Source organism: Crinia signifera, chromosome 2 (assembly GCF_055691185.1).
Source record: "Crinia signifera chromosome 2, ASM5569118v1, whole genome shotgun sequence".
NCBI classification, from domain to species: Eukaryota; Metazoa; Chordata; class Amphibia; order Anura; family Myobatrachidae; genus Crinia; species Crinia signifera.
The window spans coordinates 383,639,615-383,657,494 of record NC_139218.1 but is presented as its reverse complement, the minus strand read 5'-3'; the positions used below and the strand labels follow the sequence as shown (position 1 = coordinate 383,657,494).

At 44.1% G+C, this 17,880-nt stretch overlaps 1 protein-coding gene across 3 annotated transcripts in view; it reads left to right on the top strand.

The window, feature by feature from the left end:
* RSF1 (remodeling and spacing factor 1) overlaps window positions 1–16,807 on the top strand; it is a 42,513-nt gene extending 25,706 nt beyond the window's left edge. The window contains exons 7-16 of one of the 3 annotated variants that reach the window (XM_083170206.1): window positions 3,653–3,856; window positions 5,680–5,784; window positions 6,098–6,177; window positions 6,314–6,368; window positions 6,451–6,557; window positions 6,787–6,860; window positions 8,514–8,721; window positions 8,826–9,046; window positions 10,162–10,356; window positions 11,255–16,807. In XM_083170206.1, the coding sequence (XP_083026332.1) occupies window positions 3,653–3,856; window positions 5,680–5,784; window positions 6,098–6,177; window positions 6,314–6,368; window positions 6,451–6,557; window positions 6,787–6,860; window positions 8,514–8,721; window positions 8,826–9,046; window positions 10,162–10,356; window positions 11,255–11,826 (1,821 nt within the window). In that variant the 3' untranslated portion in view covers window positions 11,827–16,807. Of the gene's footprint in view, window positions 1–3,652; window positions 3,857–5,679; window positions 5,785–6,097; window positions 6,178–6,313; window positions 6,369–6,450; window positions 6,558–6,786; window positions 6,867–8,513; window positions 8,722–8,825; window positions 9,047–10,161; window positions 10,357–11,254 lie in introns of all 3 variants that reach the window. The other 2 variants (XM_083170205.1, XM_083170204.1) reach the window with 2 other exon arrangements.
* The last annotated feature ends 1,073 nt before the right edge of the window (window positions 16,808–17,880 follow it).

Sequence of the window (17,880 nt, the reverse complement as noted above, 5' to 3'; positions counted from 1 at the left end):
AAATTGGGGCACAGATTTTGGGGTGCTTTTTCTCCTTCATATCTTCTGAAAATGAAAAATTTTGAGCCAGAACTGCATTTTTGTGTAAAAAATGTAATTTTTCATGTTCACTGCCCACTTGTATCAAAATTGGTGAAACCCCTGGGGGTTTTAAATGTACACTATACCCCTAGATGAATTCCCTGAGGGGTGTAGTTTGCAAAATGGGGTGACTTGTGGGGGGGTTCCACTGTATTGGTGCTTGGGGGGTCTTGCTAATGCGACATAGCACCCACCAAAATTCCACCAGAATCTGAGCCGCAAAATCCAAAAATCACTCCTTCCGTTCTGAGTCCTGCCATGCACCCAACTGGTATTTTTTGGTCACATGTGAGGCATTGCCGTACTCGGGAGAAATTGGGGCACAGATTTTGGGGTGCTTTTTCTCCTTCATACCTTCTGAAAATGAAAAATTTTGAGCCAGAACTGCATTTTTGTGTAAAAAAATGTAATTTTTCATTTTCACTGCCCACTTGTATCAAAATTGGTGAAACCCCTGGGGGTTTGAAATGTACACTATACCCCTAGATGAATTCCCTGAGGGGTGTAGTTTGCAAAATGGGGTGACTTGTGGGGGGGTTCCACTGTATTGGTGCTTGGGGGGTCTTGCTAATGCGACATAGCACCCACCAAAATTCCACCAGAATCTGAGCTGCAAAATCCAAAAATCACTCCTTCCCTTTTGAGTCCTGCCATGCACCCAACTGGTATTTTTTGGTCACATGTGAGGCATTGCCGTACTCGGGAGAAATTGGGGCACAGATTTTGGGGTGCTTTTTCTCCTTCATATCTTCTGAAAATGAAAAATTTTGAGCCAGAACTGCATTTTTGTGTAAAAAATGTAATTTTTCATGTTCACTGCCCACTTGTATCAAAATTGGTGAAACCCCTGGGGGTTTTAAATGTACACTATACCCCTAGATGAATTCCCTGAGGGGTGTAGTTTGCAAAATGGGGTGACTTGTGGGGGGGTTCCACTGTATTGGTGCTTGGGGGGTCTTGCTAATGCGACATAGCACCCACCAAAATTCCACCAGAATCTGAGCCGCAAAATCCAAAAATCACTCCTTCCGTTCTGAGTCCTGCCATGCACCCAACTGGTATTTTTTGGTCACATGTGAGGCATTGCCGTACTCGGAAGAAATTGGGGCACATATTTTGGGGTGCTTTTTCTCCTTCATACCTTCTGAAAATGAAAAATTGTGAGCCAGAACTGCATTTTTGTGTAAAAAAATGTAATTTTTCATTTTCACTGCCCACTTGTATCAAAATTGGTGAAACCCCTGGGGGTTTGAAATGTACACTATACCCCTAGATGAATTCCCTGAGGGGTGTAGTTTGCAAAATGGGGTGACTTGTGGGGGGGTTCCACTGTATTGGTGCAACATAGCACCCACCATTCATTCCACCAGAATCTGTGCTGCAAAATCCAAAAATCACTCCTTCCCTTCTGAGTCCTGCCATGCACCCAACTGGTATTTTTTGGTCACATGTGAGGCATTGCCGTACTCGGGAGAAATTGGGGCACAGATTTTGGGGTGCTTTTTCTCCTTCATACCTTCTGAAAATGAAAAATTTTGAGCCAGAACTGCATTTTTGTGTAAAAAAATGTAATTTTTCATTTTCACTGCCCACTTGTATCAAAATTGGTGAAACCCCTGGGGGTTTGAAATGTACACTATACCCCTAGATGAATTCCCTGAGGGGTGTAGTTTTCAAAATGGGGTGACTTGTGGGGGGGTTCCACTGTATTGGTGCTTGGGGGGTCTTGCTAATGCGACATAGCACCCACCAAAATTCCACCAGAATCTGAGCTGCAAAATCCAAAAATCACTCCTTCCCTTTTGAGTCCTGCCATGCACCCAACTGGTATTTTTTGGTCACATGTGAGGCATTGCCGTACTCGGGAGAAATTGGGGCACAGATTTTGGGGTGCTTTGTCTCCTTCATACCTTCTGAAAATGACAAATTTGGAGCCAGAACTGCATTTTTGTGTAAAAAAAATAATTTTTCATTTTCACTGCCCAGTTGTACCACAATTGGTGAAACCCCTGCGGGTTTGAAATGTACACTATACCCCTAGATGAATTCCCTGAGGGGTGTAGTTTGCAAAATGGGGTCACTTGTGGGGGGGTTCCTAACTTTTAGCATGTTATGGTGCCTAGAAACCTACATGGTGCCTAAAAAATAATCTCATAAAAAGGAGGCTCCAAAATCAAGTAGGTGCTCCTTCTATTATGAAGCCTGTGGTTTGGTCACCGTGCACACTAGGGCCACATATAGGATATTTATGAAAACAAAAGAATTGGGGGAATCAATTTTTAGTCACATTTCTCTAGTAAAATGTACTGTGTTCCTTAGAAAAATGTATTAAAATTGCAAATCTGCAAAAAAAAAGAAATTTTGAAATTTCACCTACACTTTGTTTTAATTCCTGTGAAACACCTAAAGGGTTAACAAACTTCCAAAATGCTGTTTTGAATACTGTGAGGGGTGCAGTTTTTGAAATGGCATCATTTATGGGGGTGTCTCACATACAAGTCCCTCAAAGTCACATCAGAACTGAACTGGTCCCTAAAAAAATCAGTGTTTGAAATTTTCTTGAAAAATTGAGAATTTGCTATTCATATTGTAAGCCTCCTAGTGTCCAAAAAAATTAAAAGGAAGTTGAAATAATGATGTCAACATAAAGTAGACATATGGTCTATGTTAGTTATTCACTATTTTGAGTGGTAAGATTATTTGTCTCACAAGCAGAAAATTTAACATTTTGCAAATCGCTAAATTTTCCATTTTTTCACGATATTTTGGTATTTTTCACAAAAAAACACAGACCGTATCGACGAAAATTTACCACTAACTTGAAGTACAATGTGTCACGAAAAAACAATCTCAAAATCACTGGGATAAGTAAAAGCAAAAAAAAGTTATCCCCACTTAAGTGAGACATGTCAGATTTGAAAAAAATGGCTCTGTCAGGAACGCAAAAACTAGCTCTGTCAGGAAGGGGTTAACATCTCATCTTATTTAATTTTCCCCAGAGAGTTTTATATAGTGGGAGGAGCAGGGTCCCCAGCAGCACAGAGTATATCAGGAGAGGAGTGATGTGTCAGTGAGGACAGGGCTGCATGTGACAGGGGCAGTGACATGATGTGAGGAGGGGAATGGGGGCAGCAGGAAGCCAAAGACAGGGTTATATAGTTGAAGGCACTGAGACCACAACAGTGTGGTGCAGTGATATGAAGCTCCTGTCACAATGCGGCAGTAATATTGTAGGAAAATTGATGTTATAGATTTAAGTTGCTTAATGTTATGACCCAGTGTTGTTATACATCATAAAATACAGCATAACCAAGTCATTGCTGCAGGTTGTTGGGTAGTTGGATGTACACAAACCTTTGCATTGCGGATTTACCTAGAACTTATTTATTTCGACTTGTCCAAATTTTCTATAAAGGTTTATCTTAAGTATTTATGTTCAATAGAATGTTACCAGAAGTATCGGAAAACCTAGCCCTGGAAACGTGGATTATTGACTGCCACCAGTGATGGCACAGCTACTAACATTACGTGGCATGCCCATATATAAAGTGCTTCTTTATGACCTTTGCAGAAACCCCGGCAGAGGAGAAGGGCACGCTGGACCAACTTCCGGTCACGCCGCAGGCGCAAATCCTCTAGTGAGGAGGAAACGGAGGAGTCCGATAGCGAGGAGGATTCAGAGGAGGGTTCTGAAAATGAAGAAAAGGAGGACGGTGTACCTGGGGAAGACGATGAACCCTGCAAGAAGTGTAGCCTTCCCAACCACCCCGAGCTGGTCAGTCCTGTCACTCATCCATCACACCACCATATCACAGGCTTCCTACTCACCTCCTCTACAGGCACCTCAGGGGAAATCCACTAAGATGGGAACTCGATTAAAGGTGGGACATTGCCCATAGCAACCAATCATTCTACATATTTGTTTAGCGCTTTGTAGAAGATAATAAATAGGATCTGATTGGTTTCTATTGGCAACGTCCCATCTTCAATAGAACTCCCATCTTAGTAAATTTACCCCTTGCTGTTTGCAAATGGGCAGCAAATAAGGTTTACCATAGATAATAGCTTGTTTTACAGGCCGGAACACACTCTGCTGTATAATTCTACTTGGTCTATGGCACAGGTTCTCAAACTCGGTCCTCGGGACCCCACACAGTGCATGTTTTGCAGGTCTCCTCACAGTATCAAGTGAAATAATTAGCTCCACCTGTGATCTTTTTAAAATGTGTCAGTGAGTAATGAGCGCACCTCACGTGAACTGTGTGGGGGACCGAGTTTGAGAACCACTGGTCTATGATATAAACTTAAGAATTCAAAACCGGTTGGCGTAATATGCACAAGGAACCGGTTTATCTTTTAACCCTTTGAGTGCCAACAGCTCTGAGAGATGTGCAAAATATCTGCTAAAGATGCCAGCGTCGCTCACATTTGTTGAAAAAAAAAAATGTAGATAATAAAATTACATTTCCCATATAATGTAACATTACAGGTCGTTATGATGGATGAAAATGTTGGCTTGGCAAATTCACTTGGCACTCGAAGGGTTAATCAAATCCTGTGTCTTTATAAATCACACAGCTATATACGGGGAATGTGCGCTATTGTATTTAAGTCACTAAGGTGTTATGTGACCATATAACCGCAAAACATCCTTGCAGGCCTGGTATATGTATACAGGTTCTGCTAATCCAGGGGAGTTTTGAGGGCACAGATTAAATCGGGACTTAAGTGATGTCATTGAGGGCTGGGCTGTATGTGACAGGGGAAGTGATAGGATGTGAGGAGAGGAATTCAGGCATCAGGAAGCCACAGACTGAGAGTTATATAGTGGGAGGAGCAGGGTCCTCAGCAGCACAGAGTATATAAGGAGCTGAGTGATGTGTCAGTAAGGACAGGGCTGCATGTGACGGGGAGTGACATGATGTGAGGAGGGGAATGGGGGCAGCTGGAAGCTACAGGCTGAGTTATGTAGTGGGAGGAGCAGGGTGCCCCAGCAGCACAGAGTATATAAGGAGATGAGTGATGTGTCAGTAAGGACAGGGCTGTATGTGACGGGAAGTGATAGAATGTGAGGAGGGGAATTCAGGAAGCCACAGACTGAGAGTTATATAGTGGGAGGAGCAGGGTCCTCAGCAGCACAGAGTATATCAGGAGATAAGGGATGTCTTGGTGAGGACATTGCTGCATGGGGCAGTGACATGATGTGAGGAGGGGAATGGAGGCAGCAGGAAGCCACAGACTGAGAGTTATAAAGTGGGAGGAGCAGGGTCCTCAGCAGCACAGAATATATCAGGAGATAAGGGATGTCTTAGTGAGGACATTGCTGCATGAGGCAGTGACGTGACGTGAGGAGGGGAATGGAGGCAGCAGGAAGCCACAGACTGAGGGGTTTATTGTTAAGAATGATTTGTGTTTATGCCAAATGCAGCTAGTAAAAGCATTGCACTTTTTGGATTCCGTGCAAATATGATGTATATTATTTGGCGAAATATTGTAGTGTGCATTTTTCATATTAACACTGTATGTATAGGCAAAGTGTTAAAGGCCCCAAAACAGATGCTTGTTTTCTTTCTTCAATATTGTGTTTGGTAATTGCAGATTTTGCTGTGTGACTCGTGTGATAGCGGATATCATACAGCCTGCCTCCGGCCGCCCCTGATGATCATTCCCGATGGAGAGTGGTTCTGTCCTCCTTGCCAACATGTAAGAATCGGGTTATATGTATTATTGTAGAGTCGTGGCTAGAAGGGAGTGTATACCTAGAAGACTTAATGGCACTTGACTTTTATCAATTTCTTTTGGGAAAAACCCCCTTTGAAGTGGTCATATTGTTTGAATCGATCACACGAGGTTCATACCTGCATCCAGTTAGTCTGTTTTATCGCTGCGAATCCTGGTTGAGTCCGTTCAGTGCAGCGGTTGTGTCTGATTGCTTGACGATGTAAAAACTGGTGCATCAACTGTCAGCGACAGGCAACAATACTGGCTGATCTGTTTGATTTTTCTTTATCAACAGAAATTACTGTGCGAGAAGCTTGAGGAGCAGTTACAGAATCTAGACGTCGTTCTGAAGAAGAAAGAGCGGGCAGAGAGAAGGTAACGTTCTTTTAGAGCACATACTATCGGGTTGTATGCAGGTCGTTCTAGTTTATGGCCATCTGTAGATTGCTCTTGTTCGCTGGAACTGCATCCGCCCGGCAGATTTACCTAATTGCGCTTTCTCCATCCTCAGGAAAGAACGGTTGGTTTACGTTGGAATCAGTATTGAGAACATTATTCCTACACAAGTACGTCTTCACTAATCCTGGTCTTACCACAGGGCCAATATTGTACGCTGGCGTCTTTGTAACGGACCGTTCATTGTTGCAGGAAACCGAGGAAGTGCCAGAAGTAAAAGAGAAGGAGGAAAAGAAGAAGAAAAAACCCAAGCCACTGGAAAGGCGGTCGACGAGAGCCAGAAAATTCATCAGCTACAGGTGGGCACAGTCATGCGGGTACAGCCATGTTAGTAGCGGGCACGCTAGCATATACCGTAGGATACTAGAACCTTCCTCTGGCTGCTAGAGAGAGGACAAAGTAAAACAGAGCAGGATCTTAAAAAAACGGTGTCCCCATTGCAGTGCTCGTCTGTAATGTGGGATCCGCTGCTCATGTGCTGTACTTCAATTGCTGAAATTCTGGATATTCTAACCACTGTTTTTGTAGGTTCGATGAATTTGATGAGGCGATAGATGAAGCCATAGAGGATGACATCAGAGATGCAGATGGCGTGGGTGGTGGTGGTGGTGAGGTTTTTTTTTTAATGTTTTTAATTATGTTTAAATTTTTATACACCTCAGGTTGAGAGTTTATTTCTGAATTAGTCACAGAGTTTATCTTTTACTTCAGTTGTTTTATTCTATGTTGTGTTTTGCTGGTGGTCTGAGCACTAGGAGAACCTAGCGATGCACAGGTGTGGTTCAGTAGGTTGACACATTTTACCTTTTTGGTGTTGATGTTGACATCGGAACTTGTGGACCCCCAATTAGTGTACTGCATAACTCCCCATGCTTCTGGTTTCGAGACACTTTACCGTTCACAATGGATTGATAAAATTTGAAAAATCAACTCCTTAAAAATGCGTTTCTACCTTTTCACCATGCCAACCCTGTATATGTGGACCTATATTGTTACCGCGCAGTACCAGAGTCCAGTGAGCATGTGCGTTGGCGGCAGCACTGCACATAGGGCCTTATTCTGGTTATTGCGGTCAGTTCCGACTTCTTTTGGAAATGACCGAACGCCTCGCACGCCCACAGGTCGTCCGCATCCCTTCGGACGGACTTGCTAAGAAGAGGGGAGTGTCTTCGGACTGCATCCAAACGTGCGTGTGCGGTGGGAACACAAAGATTCTGCACGGTCTTACTGAGTCCGAACTGACGGGAAGCTGCATTTAGATTTGGTTAACAGAGTTCTGTCCATTGCTTGCAGTGTAAATGAGGGTCAGATAGCAACAATCCAGTCGTGTTTGCAGCATATATTCTAGTATTTTGTAATGGGCCATTTAGCCAGCAATGCTTCCAATTGAACCTGTAAAAAGAGTGTAATTAATCAGTAATGAGTAGAGGAGTGGATTGTATTGTGGTCAGCTGAGAGTGTTTAAGGTGCGGGCGTACTAATTGGGCGATCCGAATGCCTAGCGCATGAACCAGTGCTCTCCGAGAACTGAAACTTGCTTAGTTCGCTTGCACTCGGTGTCCGGTCCTAATGCACGCCTACCACTGTTCGTGCACGCCCAGATTTACGCCCAGTTTTGCCTACTTGGAAACCGCGCCCTTGTGTACGCCCATGTTATGCCCATATTTCCCGAGGGAGTTCGGTGCACATTTCTAGACAGTATTGGTGAGAACGAGTGCGCAGACACTACGTTGCACATGTGCATTGCGTTGCCTACGCATGCGCAGATAGCTAAAAAGCGCCCCCCTAAAGAATTCGGAACGGACCGCACCAAGCAGAATAAGGCCCTTAGAGGCAGGAAAATGGAGCATTTTTCGTTCTGGGCATAGTGTCAGGGTGGACCCGCCATTTTCCCTGTGATTTTGTGCAAGGCTGTTGCCACAGATGAGCGTGCCCACTGCCCTCTGGTACAGTGCTGCTGGTTTGGGACTCCAGAGTAGTAAGTATTCACCAGCATGAGGAGATGTGCTGAGTGTTCTGATCGAAGAGAAGCAAAAAAAACAATAAAAACCTTCCACTTACAACTATTAAGTAATAGCGACACTAAATATAGGCTTAGTAAATGTCACAGCGCTATTATTTTGGCGCAGAGCTTACTACATATTTAGCTATGTACCATTTGCTTTCAATGGTGAAGCATACATTGAATTGTACGTACCTTTTTTTTTTTCTATCGTTGTCAAACATTTGCTTTAGTTTTTATTCTTTGTTTGAAGGTGGCGGCCATGGAAAGGATATGGCGAACATCACTGGTCACCGCGGCAAAGACATATCCACCATCTTGGAAAGTGAGAAACCACCAGAGGTTAAACGGCCTCAAAGGGCCGTCACGCGGCGCAAAAAACGGAGGCGATTAAACGACCTGGACAGTGACAGCAATGCGGATGAAGAGGAGAGTGAAGACGAGTTCCAGATAAGTGAAGGGTCAGTGATCTACGAACGCATTGCTGTGGTCTTATTACGGTACAGAACACATGACCTCTTTGTTCTTTCGTCCTCCGGTAACCTGCGCTCTTCCCTCACCCCAGCTCTCAGGATGAATTTGTTGTGTCGGAAGAAAACCCAGATGAAAGCGACGACCAGCAGTCTATCGACAGTGACTTCGGCGCTCGCCGGCCGCGGAGGCACTACAAGCGGCCAATGAGGAAGAGTAGGCGACTGAAGAGGCGGTCAGTGAGGAGGAAGTACTCTGACGACGACGACGATGATGATGAAGATGACGAATCCGAAGAGGATGAGCAAGCAACTGGTGAGATTCTTGAGCTTATCTAAACTAGTGCTGGGTGTATACTCTGCACAATGTGTGTACCCGGCGAGATCGTTAGCGCCCGGACCCTGCGGTGGAGCTGGCATCGGATAGTATATACAACCTTGCCGATGTCGGGAGCGACAGCGAGGGAAGGTAATGGCGCCGTCGCTGGCAACGTCTATTTAGGCGCTTATTTTGTATGAATAATTCAAGCTGCAGAATATCTATACGCTTGCAATTTGCATATTTATATGGTGTCCAATCAGTATTCTTCAAACACTAATTATGCGCTAATTTTAAGGCTGGTATGCATAGATCAGTGATGGCTAACCTTGACACTCCAGCTGTTGATCTACACATCCCAGCATGCCCTGCATCAGTTTTAGCGTGGCCAAATAGTAAAACTGTAGCAGGGCATGCTGGGATGTGTAGTTCACAACAGCTGGAGTGTTAAGGTTAGCCATCACTGGCATAGATGCACACAACAATTAATAAATAATGTACATAGTTGATGTGGTTGAAAATATACATAAGCTCATCCTATATTTGTTCTCCCACGATGTAAATGTCCAGGATGAGGTCACTACCGAACTGTCATAAGCCAGAATCCCTGACAACCCACAACGGCTGTCCAACAGCAATAGAGAAGTTATTCTATTTCATTTGACCATTAATACTCCCTAGTTCATGAATAAAAACAAATTGGGATATAAACGGACACATTCAAAATATTTTTTTCAGTTATAGGAGAGGTGGATCAATTAAAAATTCCGGGAAAAAAAATAAGAAAATGACAAAAGAAAATAGATCAAAATAATTAAATGATCATAATTCCTTTGCAAAGCTGTACATTGAAATCGATTAGTTCCCAATACTCATTTTCTTTCATGCAAGTGATATCCCCTTAGTGAATGTGCTCATTTAATTACTGTCACCGAATACTATCAATCACCGATATTGTTCAGTGACTTCACGGGGTCCGCGGCTGCATCGTTACCAACATTGAGCTCACACTAGACCTCTTAAAAGACCCCTTCTGAGCGATGTGTCTCACAAAGCCTGTAGTTAGCCTGTGTGATTGTAGCTGTGCCATCTGGCATTTTATGTCCCTGCAGAGACAGAACAGAGTAGTGATTACAGCGACGATTACCTGGACGCCAGGAGGAGGAGGTCACGGAGAAATCCGAAGCGACAGGTCAACTACAAGGAGGATTCTGAGAGTGACGGCTCGCAGAAAGGAGCTCGCCGGGGACGGGGGAAGGAGATGAGACGAGTACTTAAACGTAGATTCTCCAGCTCTGAAAGTAATGGTGCGTTCCAGTCTTAGTTCTTTTTTTTATCATCCGCAAGATATGCGTTCTTTAATGGGATTGCAAATATGAGTACAGTCGATCCATTTTTTTTTTTTTATATCAATTATTAGCGTTTAAAATTCATAAACCTAAAGCATTTAAAACACGTGGGGTCATACAGACCTGATCGCTGGGCTGCAGGTTTTGCAGGCTGGGCGATTATGGAATGACTGAGCATGCGTTACAGATCCAGCGATAGTCCAGCGTCCGAATCCTCACGTTGGAGAGGAGAACCGGTATAAAGTCTGGGTTGGACATGGAACTTTCCTTCTGGAACGGTCACGGCGAAGGAGAGGAGAAATAAAGACTGTCCTATATTCTTAATCAGCCTCTCTGTGCTCTTCAATATTAAGACATTGCTGCATATTCTACTGCGCTTCTAGCAATCAGCCCTCACCTGACCCACCTGGTTTACTGCCACAACCTTCCCCATTATTATAGCCCTGATCAAGACCTTCACCCTTCTCACTCCCAGTGGATGGGGATAGGATTATTTTACCTACATTTCTGCCATCCAGTACTGCTTGTCCCACTAGCATCACGACCGGGTATTATGCCGGGCGCGTGACGTCATCGGAAGGTGGGGAATGGGGCGCCACTGGGGAGATAAGAGAATCTCCCAACGGCGGCTTTTACATTGCAGTGAACTGTACTGCATCGAGCTGGGTTACCGGTTTCCACTGTTCCTGGACCCTGGAGCATCCCGGGTTTAACCCAGGTTGGATTGTCAGAGCAGTCGGGAAAAAAAAACTGATTTTGCGTGTCCCCATGCAAAATCCCGGGTTATTTTTGCTAGTGGTAATGGGGTATAAATCCTTTATAAGACTTCATTGTAATTACCAATTTACCTTTTCAGAGAGCGACTCTTCCCGAGCCTCCAATGCCAAAAATCCTCGCAACGCAAGGAAGACCTTGCTGAGGAAGCGGATCAGAAGTTCAGATGATGACCCCTCTGAGGAAGAGGAGAAGGAGAAACCCGTCCGGAAGCGGCTGAATCGCATCGAGACGGATGATGAGGAGGAGGAGGAAGAGAAGAGGGAGGAGGCCAAGGTATCCAGCGACAAAAAGACTCCCCCAGAGGATAAGCCCCCTGTGTCCAGCACCATCCCAGAGAGCACTAAAAAGCCTTGTTATCGGATAGAGAGTGATGACGAAGACTTTGAAACTGTTACAAAAGACAGCCCATTGGACTACAGCTTGGTGGAATTGCCTTCCACGAACGGGCAAAGCCCAGAAAAAACGATTGAAACTTTAATTGGGAAACCAAGCGAAAAAAGTCAGACTTCTAAAGACGCTTCAGCCGCAGTCAGCCAGGCTTCCAATGGGACAGGTGGCGGCCAGGAAGCGGCAGCGCCGGAGGAAGACGAGGATGAGCTGCTGCGAGTGACTGACCTTGTGGATTATGTCTGTAACAGTGAACAGTTATAAGGCTCCACCTCTTCCATTTTTGTGCTAATTTATTCCACAGTAGCTCATACCAGCGGGCCAGTTATACAGAGCAGTTTTTTCCCTCCTGGAAAGTCCTCGTCACTACAGATTTTACCTTTTTTATATAGAAGCGAACGTTTGACCAGTCATGCAGTCTTTCTGTAAAGTGACCAGTTTTTGAACTCTCAAAAGATCATTTCTGTACATTATTATTATTTTTTTTTTTTTTTTTATAATTTTCTCTCATTGCATTTGTGGTCATGCGTAATTTCACTGACTGAAACCACCTTTTTAGAATGAAAGTTCCTCTGGAAATTTGTGAATCGGGTGGGGGAGAGCGTCATGCATTCCAAATAGCCCCAGTCAATACACAATTATTTTTACTTTAGGGAGCAGAATCCAAACATGGGGGACAAAAAGGGGGAGGGAGAGTAAAAAAAAGGGGCGTAAGCACTTGATGCTTTTAGCTTTTTTTCATATGAGATATATATTCTATTTAAAGAATCAGTACTTAGGTGCGATACACAGTCAGTTATAAATAAAAATTACCAACTACTTTACTGTTGCTTTGTGAGTCTTAGCTATATGGTTGGTTGCCCCGTTTTATTTTTTTATTATTTTTTTTTTTTGTATACGTAGTCTAGATTTCACAGTGACCACAAGATGTATATTTAACCACTTCTGTGTCAGAAGGCCCCTATAACACATTATGTCGCAACTTGCTGCTGTCATTTCTAAACTTGATCCAGAAAAAAAAAAAAAAGCCTCTCTTGGTTTTTCTTTTTGTTTTATCCTTGCGCGTGTAAAGATCGGGAAGACGAGTGTGTTGTGTTACACGGAGTGTCCTTTTTATATTGGTATGTCGGTCGTAGTATGAGGGTTTAGCCTGCCTTCGGTTGTGGGAGGGTTTACTAGTACCTGTATTTTGGAGGGTGAACGCTCGCTGACTACTCACTGTTATTTAGTGCTGGCCGTTCGTGAGTGCGTCACTTAATAAATAGCGTCAGGAAAGAAACAGTATTAGCTTCCTCACATGGGTGGAGATTTATCAAAACTATGAGAGAGATTAGCGGCCATTTTTTAAACACAGGCACAGATGTACCAAGCCTTGGGAAGGAAGATAAAGCACCAGCCAATCAGCCTCTACAGGCTGTGGGGTAGATGTATCATAGGGGTGCCTATCGTGCCGCTGTAATACTTCCTGCTTTGCCTCATGAACGAGGTGAAGCAGGAAAGGATGCGGACACATCTTGTCAGCCGAAGCGGGGAGCACAAATCCCCCACCTCCAGCGATATCCCCTCCTGGAGACAGCGCATCTGTTCAGCCTGCCATGCTGGCTCTGCCTGCCTGCCTGGCTTTCTCGCTATTATCACGAGATATCGAGCGCAGGCTGGAGCCAGTGGCAGGGCTAGCGTTGTCCCTGCAATGGGAAGAGGAAAACGCGAACCCTGGGCTGGCGAGTAGGCTGGGGAGCTGCAAACGGTTGCTGTATGCCTAGGAGGCTGGCCATGCATCGCCATCACCGCTAATTGCTGGGGGGATGGAAGGGGACAGCCGAGCATTACTCGACATGCTGTCCTTAGTGCATGTTAGGTGCGCTGGTAATGCATATAAACATGCATTATTCCCCCAGTTAACTAGCGTTAAGTGCAACATATGGAAAATTACAATTAGGGGCTGTCTGGCTGGTACTTTATTTCCGTTATAACATCGGCGAGTGCACCTTTGATGGCTAACCTTGACACTCCAGCTGTTGTTGAACTACACATCCCAGCATGCTCTGCGTCAGATTTAGCATGGCCAAATAGCAAAACTGAAGCAGAGCATACTGGGATGTGTAGTTCAACAACAACTGGAGTGTCAATGTTGGCCATCAAGGCACTAGACTATACGACAGTCCGATCTGCCGGATCGGACAGCATATTGTCTAGTGCAGTGATAAGGAACCATGGCACTCCAGCTTTTTTTGAAACTACATGTTCCAGCATGCCCTGCAACCGTTTTAGAATAGCCAAATAGCAAAACTGTTGCAGGGCATGCTGGGATGTGTAGTTCAACAACAGCTGGAGTGCCGAGGTACTCAGTTATTGGTCTTATAGTGTGTACGCAGCTTTAGGATCTGATTGGTTGATACTTTATCTCCAGGCTTTGCTAAATCTCCACCCATGTTAAAAATGTGTTATCATTGGTTTCAATGGTGCCACACTGGATTCATTTGCACGTTTGTGAGAAAATCTGTAAAACCATCAGCATTAATATATTGTCAGTGATGAAGACCGGTTGGAATAAGAGTCGGTGGTCACTATTCTGTGGACATTTGAGAGAGTGCAAGGGGTTTCTGCACCACCCTCCTCTGTGATCGGCTTGTTTAGCCTGGTAATAAATGATCCCTCTTACACGGTCCGTTTGTAGCTGTATGAACCCAAGTATCTGGGCAGAAATGAAAGTGCTTCAAATTGAAGTTTGTAGAATCATGACTGAATATCTGTATGTTTGGTAATAGATGTAGAGTTTTAGGAATAGTTAGTGGCTGGTAAAGCCTTTTAATTGTGCGTTTTTAGTTCTAATGATTATCTTTAGTCCTGAGCGTTTAACGAGAGTGAACTGAAAGAAGTGGGTCTTCTAGTAATGGTTTTCTTATTTCTCTAACCATGGACAGCTGATGTATTTTTTATTATTCTAGAACCTCTCCCCACTTTAGCAGCCGTTTTAACTGTAATCAATGATCAGTGATTTTAATCCCAATCCGAAGTTTTTGTGTTCCGCCCGGCATCACCATATAACTGTAGGGGCTAGTTTTGGGCCATGTAGGAGGGGGAAGAACATCACAAATAAGAAACTTGGGTGCAAAGACTTTATATCATCTGCAGCCTACATTACGGAAGTCCTGTATTGTCACTCTCCACCTAAACGGGAATTTAGGCAAACGGGCAGCTCTCGCGTTCCAATGGATTATGGCAGAATGTTGACCTTTTAAGGGAAATCCAATGTCCGTATTGACACGTCTGTGTAGAAGGTACGAATTAAGCACAATGGCGTTTATGCTGACCTACCCAGAATCCTTTGTGTGTCCCCTTGTACCTAATAATTGTTCCCAAACTTTGCAGTAAACTAAACATGAAGTGGTTTTTGTATGATCTTGTGAACACCCAAATCACCCAATACAATCTGCAATGCAAACAGGAGAACTGTGTGATATGTGTATCATTGTACATGAACAACAAAGGAGAATGTTACTTCCATTTCTATCAAACCCAGATCAGTGCAGATAGGCCGCACATAGATAATATTCCCAGGTTAGGCCGTGCTGTTTTATATGGAGGCGCTGCTTATCTTGCTGGACAGAACAATGTTGAAATGACATCAGACCACAGTCCCTGTGTTGTATTGTTTTCATTCTTTCTTCTGCTCCGGAGGAGGACATTGCGGGATTAGAGGGGAGGCAGTTTGCCTTGGTTATCTGTGCCAAACCATGTCATGGAAAATATTCTGTACTAGTTACAAGAACTTCAAAATGACGGCTTCTGCAATATACTTTCACTTTGAAATTGTGACCGTTTCACTTTGAGCTGTGACAGTTTTTAGCCCGCAAAATCTCCACCCCACCCCAGTCCCTATCTGTTCCTACCTCCAATCTGTCTTCGCAGCTCCCTCTCTCCATAGCTAGCAAGTTTGAAACAGGCCAGTGTCCCTGCAAAAAATAGCTTTCACTTTCTGATATGACCTCTTTTAGCACACAAAGGAGTAATTTGGTCGGTCGAGTAGCCTCTATTGGTCAGTGGTGGTTCTTCAATTCATAGAGGCGAGGTCTACTTGGCCCTTTAAATAAATAATATATACTGACACCAGTGACATATTCATGTGGGTATGCTGTATAAAATTATTGAAAATTTGATTATTGTTTCCCCATTAGTGATATTAAATCAAATGTAAAATGATTTTGCAGCAGCCTGTTAGATTGTCTTCAGTCCTTTCATGGTTCCGCTGTACTGATTCATATTTACAACTAAGCTAAAATTTTTACATGTGAAAGGAAAAATAAGTAATTTGGTTTAACCCAGGCATGTCCAAACTATGCTGCACCCCCCCCCCCCCAGCTGTTGTGAAACTACACATCCCAGCATGCTTTGCAATAGTTTTAGCATTCCCTATTAGCAAAACTGTGGCAAGGCATGATGGGATCTGTAGTTTCACAACAGCTGGAGGGCCATCGTTTGGACATGCCTGGTTTTACCCAAATGCTCTGCTGCAGCATTAATTAACTTAATTGTGCATTGCCTCCTAGTAGTAGTCATGGCTGGATTGGCTCCTCCCAGCGCTTCTGGCTCAGTAAGTCTACCAGTGCTCTAATTGGCTGGCATGCTGTGGCGGGCCATGAGGTCACTCCCCCATGACTCTCTTTGCGAGCTGCGTTGAGCGGGCCCCAGTCCGTCCCTGGCTTTAGTAATAGCAGACAGACTAGCATTGCCTTCTCTTTATGTAGCCTATGTATTAATCTCTCTACATTTATTACACCAGCGGGGTTCTAAACAAATTATTCCGGGTTCCTCTACACCTTTACTCGTGCTGGAAGATTTAGTACAGGCTAAACACATCACTGTTTGGTATTCCGCTCCATCAGGTCAACCTGTAACAGTATTCATTTGAATTATTCATCTTGAATTCATAGTGTTTCCTGCAAGTGCCACAAGACTTGGGTCATTGACAAGTACTCGTGTTTTGTGAAATAGTTTCTTCCTCTTGTGTATGACTTCAGTGTATATTGTATCATGACCGTTTTTTGTACATTCGGGCTAAAACTTTTTTATATGTCCAGTTACTCTGCAATCCTCCCATCTAATTATCATGATGATTCCTATGCATTGCAACAACCCAAAGCTCCCCTCCTACAAATAATAAAATGGAAAGAATGATCAGAATAGACGCTATAATCTCGCCGGAGTGCGTTTTTTTGTTCATAAAAGTATTATTATTTTTTTGTCTAAAGAATATTTTATCGCAATGGCTGATGTTAGCGGGGAGAATTAACATATGAGGTTTATTAATTTTTTCCAGAGTATATTGTCCTACTTTAAAAGGAATATGAAATTTCCCAATTTGTATGCAGTTTATATATTCCATATGTCTGGCATATTCTATGGTACAGTATATATTGGAACGATGGTCAGACCGCAGTTGGCACCTGCATGCTAATAAAATTGCTACATCAAACATGTTGAAATGGAAGTTTTATCACGCCAACCGGTAATTAGAATGGATTCTACTTCTCTCTCTGAGGGGATAAATGTACTAAGATGGGATGTTGCCAGTAGCAACCAACAAGATTATATTGATTATCTTCTGGAACAGGCATGTCCAAACTGTGGCCCTCCAGCTGTTGTGAAGCTACACATCCCAGCATGCCTTGCCCTAGTTTTAGTATTCCCTAATGGCAAAACTGTTTCACAACCGCTGGAGGGCCGTAGTTTCGACATGCCTGTTCTAGAAGGCGCTAAATCAATAGTAGAATCTGATGGGTTGCAATGGACAGCATCCCATCTTCGATAGAACTCTGATCTTATTCAATAGAACTCTGTCCCCTAGAGCGACTGGTGTAAAGAAGACCTTGTGTAGCAGTTTTCAAGGCAATGTGGCAGTGGACAAAATATACAAAGAAAAAAAAAAGTCGGAAGGATAGGAATAGGGATGCCAATCCCGGGATTGAAAAATGCTCATCCCTAGTTAGCAGGCGTGTCCCCATACCCACCCCCACACTGGCCGACCCACACATTTAGTTACATTGGCGGGTGGCTGGGAGTGGAGCAAACAGCAGTGGGTGCGTGCACCTCCTCAGCAGCAGGAGAAGGGCAGGGGGCAGCAACAGAGTGTGCGCACACAGGAACAGGAGATGGCAGCAGAGTGGGCGGTGTGGACTGCACAGCGTGGCCTCTTAGTCAGGCTGCACGCTGGGGTTGGGAATAGTCTGGCCGCTGCCCGGCGTCAGACTGAGCAGTCTAATCCCGGACTTTTTAGGGCCAAATCCCGGGTTCCAGGGATTGGCAACCCTAGATAGG